At 42.5% G+C, this 6,888-nt stretch overlaps 1 protein-coding gene across 2 annotated transcripts in view; it reads right to left on the bottom strand.

The window, feature by feature from the left end:
* The window catches only part of cux2b (cut-like homeobox 2b), a gene marked incomplete in the record, with an annotated part of 91,155 nt that overhangs the window by 51,231 nt on the left and 33,036 nt on the right, over positions 1-6,888 (bottom strand). For both annotated transcript variants that reach the window (XM_062418161.1, XM_062418162.1), the window contains 1 exon segment: positions 2,755-2,865. In XM_062418161.1, the coding sequence (XP_062274145.1) occupies positions 2,755-2,865 (111 nt within the window).

Here is a 6,888-nt window from a genome sequence, read left to right as displayed (position 1 = left end):
CTGTAAAGAAAGAGAACTGAAAAATCTTTCGTGTTAATGGATTTCTAGTCTCCATATCCCCTCTTACACTGCATGTGTGATTGAGTGAGGTACGTTGTTTCTTCTTCTTCTTCTTTTTTTTCCTTTTTTTTTTTTTTGGGGGGGGGGGGGGGGGGTATTAGTGGTTAAACCTAAAGGGTTTGAGTGGGCATGTTTTTGAAAAGTGGGGGGCTTTCCAGTAGCTCGCGTTAGAGCTCAGGATTCCAGACTTGTGCGAGCTCCTACAGCCTCAGGTAAGGGGATTGTGCTGCCAGTGGTGACAGCCTGATCCTGTCTTAAACGCCTGTATTATACTGACAAGATTACAGCACTATACTACATACTCAGGCTGGAAGATAGGCAGCCAGTGGAGCCACAGAAAATAGCCGGAGGGCTCATTTATAAAATATCAAAATATTCTCTTTGACTCCAGCCTGGTTGTCAATGGATGATCATTTCAAAGAAGATGATAAAAAAAGGACAAAGTCATATCTGTATCATTCATAGATTTAGCTTTTCATGTATTGAGTTCAATCCATCTTAATTGCCATTAAGTAATAAAATAATAATACATTTAATTTGACCCATGCTGAAAACTCAATAGGCTACAGTATTAATTAAATAGAACACACAACATGAAGAAAATACTATTTAAAGTTAAAATGAAAAAGCTTTCTTGAATGAAAAGGTCTTTTAGGTCTTAGGTTTTAAGAGTCTGGGGTCTGTGTTGCCCTCAGTTGGTTCAGGAGGCTGCTCCACAAGTGTGGTGTAACACAGCAGAAGGTTTGATCCCCCACGGTGCGGAGCTTAGTAGTGGAGACCCAGAGGAGCGAGCTGCTGGCAGATCTGAGGGTGCGGGTGGAGGTTTGTGGTATGATCAGTTCCTGTAGGTAGGGAGGCGCATGTCTGTTGATGGATCTGTATGTGAGTAGCAGGACTTTGTAGTCAAGCCTGACGGAGACAGGGAGCCGGCGCAATGAAAACAGAATTGGTGTTATATGTTTGTGTTTTCACTCTCATCAGGATCCTTGGCAGCGCCGTGCTGAAAGCACCGGAGCTTCTGGACGCTCTTGCCAAGGATCCCTGCGAAGAGCTGCGATTTGCCATAAAACAGTGAGGTGGAATGAAGTTCTGGCACATTTTAAACAGAAAGTGGAGTAAAATGAAAGAGAACACACTATTCTCAGTGTGGATTTAAAAAGGCCAGTGTGCATTAAACAACTAACAAATGAAATTCAGTTAACTATTCAGGTATTATTGAAAAAGTTAGCGTATTAATCAATCAATTTGAGCTGTCAGGTACATTATAATATTTAGCGGGACTCGTGTGACGGAAAGCAATGCTGATTCTAGTCACAGAACTTCATTTCAACTTCACTGAGAGTGGCTCAGTTCAACAGGATAAAGCTAAATTAAACATTTTTTGTCCTGAAGTGTCCTTGTCTACTTAGTTATTTTTCTCGCATTAGCCCTTCTCAATCTGTCATTTATGTTTAATAAGACCATTGCTGATCAGGTGGACGGGTTGTGGAAAGCTAATGGGGGTCATTAATATGTAAAAATGTAAAAATGTGGAAATGGTAACTTGGGGTACCCAGGGGTTAAAGGTCTTTTGTTGCATGTGAGGCTGCAATTAACCATTTTTATTTCTGATTAATCTGTAGGTTATTTTCTCAGTAACCTTCTGGAGCCTCTAGAGCCAAAAGGTTGCACCTTCCAAATGCTTGTTTTGAACATAAATCCCAAAGATGTTCAATTCACAATCATATAAAACATTGTAAAATATCAGCGACTCATGACATTCAAGAAGCTGAAACCAGAAAATGTTTGGCATTGGGCTTAAACAAAAATAACTCAACTATTATCTATCACCAAATAGTTGTTGATTAATTTACTATCGATCTACTCTCTCATCTCTCTCTCTCTCTCCTCTCACTTCTTGTCAACTTGCCACTGTCAACTTGGCAATAAAGGCATAAAAACATCATTTAAATCTTGTCTTTGCAATTATTTTCGACTGTGCATGCATATTCAATAAGACATCTATTTTTTGAAGTGGCACAAAAAAGTTTGTCATGTTGGAGTGGGTGGAGGGGGGCTCATCTTCATTAGCATTCAACAGATTTGTGTTCTGTGAGAGTCCTGCTCCTGACGGGTTTGGAGTGAGACACCTTTTACTTGTTACATCACAGAAGTAAAGTTAGAGAAAGTCAATATCAAACTGCCAATTTTGAAACCCCGGATAACTTTTTTCATAAATTAATGCTTCAGACTTTAGAGTTGAAAATAAGCAGCAAAGTTGTGCTTACCTTTTCTAAATGAGCCCCTTGGCCTCTCATCACACGCAGCCAGAGGCTAACATTACTGCAAGGCCTCTGCATTTAAATATTAACTGAGCTACTGGAAGAGGGAGGGAGGGAGGGAAGGTGGGGTGGGGTGGGGTGGGGGGGGGGGGGGGGGGGGTGTTAACCCTGACTTCTCACAAGTGCTGTGCGCTGTTAATATATACTAATGCAGCTTTTACCAAAGAAATAAATAATTCCCTGTACAAAAGGTATATGCGGGGGCTCGAGCAGCGGTGGTGACGCAGGCAGTCAGTACCTGCTACAGTGAAGATGAGGAGGGGGGAAAAAAACGACACATAGAGTTGAGAGAACAGGAAAGGGAGGGGGGAGGGGAGTGTAGGGGATGTGTGTGTGTGTGTGGGGGGGGGGGGGGGGGGGGTGCTAGACTCACCTCAGGTACATTTCTCTTGAACTCCCTGCTCAGCTCTACCAGGTGCTTGTGGGAATGTTCGCTCTCCTCTTGTCGACCCGCCAGCTCAGACGCTACAGAGTTTAGCTCCCTCTGCAAAACGCACAAAAAAAGACAAGAGAGAGAGAGAGTGAGAGGGAGAAATGGTGAGAGGAAGAAAGAGAAGTGGAGAGAGACGGCACTTTAGGGAGCCTGCCAACACTCGTCCAGTAAAGCTTAAGAGTGTACATAAATAAAAATACACTGCTGAATATTAACAATGTAATCCTTCATGATCTCACAGCAGTAATACTTACAGCTAGCCCTGGCCCATAAATAATTAAGCCAAAATAAATCCAATGCCTACAGTAGCAGAAGGCCTTTTAGATAATCAGTATTTGAAATAATCAATACGCTTGCAACGGCTATAGAGCGCCAGTGAGGGAGTGGGGCGAGGAGGAGGGAGAAGGGGGTGGGGAGTCACGTGTGGAGACCCAATAACCTGACAAACACCCTTACAAACAAATAGAGCTTCCTCCTGAAATGAAGAGCTGTTTTTTTTAAGCCCAGCCAAGACCTGATTCAAACATACAAACGCCTCGCTTGCTATCGTAATTACCACAGGTCAGATCTATTTTCAGCAACCCCCACCCCCTTTTCTGTTTTTTTTCTTTTTCCCCCCAATCTCTCTCCCATCGCCTCACGCCGATCTTTATATTGATCCAGCACAGATTTTCAATACGTGGCAGCAGCCTCCATAGCTTTAACCAAATTACCATTTGCTACAACAACAGCCCTGATCGCTATTCCATTAATGTCTCTGCACATCGGTTGTTTACATGTCTGTGTGCGTTGTGCAAAAAGAAATGAGAGCTCCACCCCGGCAACATGTCTGATCCACTATTCAAAGCTGTCTGTGTTGCAGGCCCTTCATCAGAACCTTGCATTCATGCTGGACTCGACTGCACCGCATGCCATCCACAAATCCAATATTATCGATCAGTCATCCAATTCCCGGCTCTTTCAGCAAACTGGAAAAAAAAAAAGAAAAAGAAAAAAAAAGGGAAAGCAGATTCAAACTCTACTCTCCTGTACTGAGCAGCACTGAAGCAGACAACTTGTCTTGGTTTTTTTGCGACCGTGATTCACGGTAATTGATGAGGATCTTCTCTTGTAACTGCTGGCTTACAATATTAAAAAAAAAAGTAGAGTAGGGGATTCAATTACTACTGCGAATTTATATATGACGCCGGGAAATTAAATTGACTGTGTTTTAATTAATCTGCAGTCTTACTTAAAGGCAATTTAATAAATCATCACGCAAGGAGGAAAAAAAAAAGAAAGAAAATGGAGGGATGGAGGGATGAAACTTCGTGGCCTCGTGGGATGGTGGCGGCCTGTCGGTCAGAGAAGTAGGCCGTTAATTGAAGGGCTGCTAGTTCAAGTCCCTGGACTGAAGAGCCGGGGAACGGCTAAAACAAGACTATTTGTAGAGTCTGATTTGAGATACGGCACTTTATCGTCGTATGATTACATTTAAAGCTTAGCTAAAGTGTCTTTCAGCAAGTCACATCACTTAAAGGTAAAGGTTTGTTGAGACACCGTGATGCTTACAATCCAAAAAGGCCTCTTAAACGACAAGGTAACATTGTTATTTTTAGAAAACGTTACTCAAACTAGGGTAAATAGAGCCATTTTCTAGGGACTGTTTTCAGCTGCGGATTGATACACATTTGGTGCTGCAGTGAGCATTTCATTTCAATGCGGGACTGAGTCAAGGCAAAATATGGTATAATGTGCTCATGGTAATGAAGCAATATGTGTCCTAGTGCAACAGTGTGACTAATGATGGGTTTTAATAGTTTTTGAACAACAATGGAGCTCTGTGACACAAAGGAATAACATATATGCGTTGGTTTGGGTGTTTTCATGGGAATTGTTGACAATGAATAAATATGGAATATTGCCAGACTTATCCTTTAAATGTGTGAGCACAAGACCAATGCTGGAAGGTGTCCTGGTCTTATTTCCTATTTGTAGCAAAGACAGACAATACATTATCATCACTGCTCATCTCATTAAAATCACAAATCCCTACACTTGGAGAGAATTTAACTGTCTAGGATACATTTGGTTTTCTTGGAGATGTGTCTGTCTTGGCAAATCGTACTGTCACTGAAAAAGGCCGTGGCTGCACAGGATAGGGTGACAGGACTTCATAAATTCCTGTTAGTCCTTCCAGTCCATCTGGGATGAGCCTTCCTGAAGATTAGAGAGTGGGCTTTCAGAAGCCAGCCAACCTCCGCTAGATTCAAATGGCCCCAGACCGACTAATCTTGCCAAGAGAAAATTCCTCTAGAAGTGACTTTGAGTGGATTTTATAAGTACTTAAGATATAACAGCGTGGTGATTCTAAGTCTGCCCGGTGCTTCAGTGGCCTCATTGAAGAGCCGGTTTTACTTTTTTATTGCGGCTCAGCTGATGAGGTGAATGGTGAATGCTCATATTGTATGCAAGCCAAACAGTGCTATCATAATGGCATGGTTATTTTGAAAGCACCCCCACAGTTGCTAGAACATTAGGATGGTGGGGAGCCTGGGCAACGGCCCGTCAAATGAAACCTACTGTCTGTCTTTCTGGAGAGAAGTGAAGCAGAACAAACTGTTTGCTACTTTGGTTGTCTTGCTCAGATTGATGATGGGAGGAACTTCACAATGTGGTGTTTGGCATCGCTATCTCTAGAGACAAAAGATACTAAAGAAGTTTTTTTTTTTCCTCTCCGCTTCCTAATCAGATATGATCCAATTCAACCTAAAGCCAGGGCACCTTTGAGATCCCCGATAAAATTCACTTATCTTCCTCCATTATGTTAAGCTTCATCCTTCATGGCACCATTTGCATTTGAACATGTAGATACTTCTGATGTCTCGAACACATAAAAAGAAACAAAAAAAATGAGTGCAACTTGCTGTGCAAAGAGGAGTGTCTTAGTAATCGTTTGACAGAGTTTTTTTTTTTAAAAGGGTGACCAGGACCACATTTTCAGTGTGTGGCAGTCGGGTCAATACGGAGCTCCTGTCATTAAACCTCTGCCAGTCAAACATCCAGCCATAATTGATGAGTTTCCCCTGGGGAGGGCGGAGCTGTCATTGGGGCTGGAGGGACAAGAAAGAGGGATTTTGAACGTGGAACCACTCCTGGCGTGCTCGAGTCAATCAGCAGAGAGGGAAAAGCTATCTCAGTGACTTCTGACTCAGAAACAAAGGCTAAGAAACCAGAAGCGTATTGGCTTTAACATGCTTTAACTTGCAGCCCATTGGCAGATAGTAAATGGACTCAAAGCTCAATGAACTGCTGAACACCAGAGAGAGAAAAAGCTGTAAAACCTCTGCCTTACAAATGTAGGCTCTTCCCCTTCTTCTAATGCTGACAAACAATGGACCCTATCAACGTCGGTAGTGGATCCCGCACATGATCTGACAGGCAGCCATTCATACTGCATTAAGAAGGCTCAGGTTTATGCAAGTGTGTTGCAGCAAAGACTGCAGGGAGTGGTCCCTTCAGACTACATTGGGTGAAGGATAAACACGGCATAGAAAAATAGAGGGTCAGCGGTGGCAACAAATCAGCAAGAGAGACAAAGCGCTGAGGATTATGACATAAGCAGGTTGTCAAGTATGTTATGTTTCACTTAAATGATTGTTACGTCTATTTTGGGTATAAGCGGCAAACGTAGGGTAATAATCAAATCCGGCAAAGACGATTTCCCCTTCACAAAAACTCGGAGTAGAGATGTACTGTAACAATCTGCGCCAGTGCAAATGTTTTGGGTAAGATGAGGGGCCTCGCTAATGTATTGTGTCGAAGTAGATTTGACATTGATTCATTAAACTGAGCACGTCTTGATTACATCTGTGGTGGTAAGCTATTTTCTGGCCTTTCACAAAGACAAACCATGGTGGAAAATGTTGACAACTGGGGAAAAGAAGAAGAAAAAAAAACTACCAAGGTACTGCAATGAGGTAGACTGAGTCAAAATCACTATTGTGTGCACTGGAATTGGACAGCACAAATTAAAGAGGGAAAAATAGGGAGGAGGAGGAGAAAGGGGAAAATGCAGATGGGGGTATTATTTTT

Source organism: Scomber scombrus, chromosome 4, assembly GCF_963691925.1.
Source record: "Scomber scombrus chromosome 4, fScoSco1.1, whole genome shotgun sequence".
Taxonomy (NCBI): domain Eukaryota; kingdom Metazoa; phylum Chordata; class Actinopteri; order Scombriformes; family Scombridae; genus Scomber; species Scomber scombrus.
Note: the sequence above shows the minus strand (reverse complement) of the source record. Positions and strands in the feature narration are given on the sequence as shown.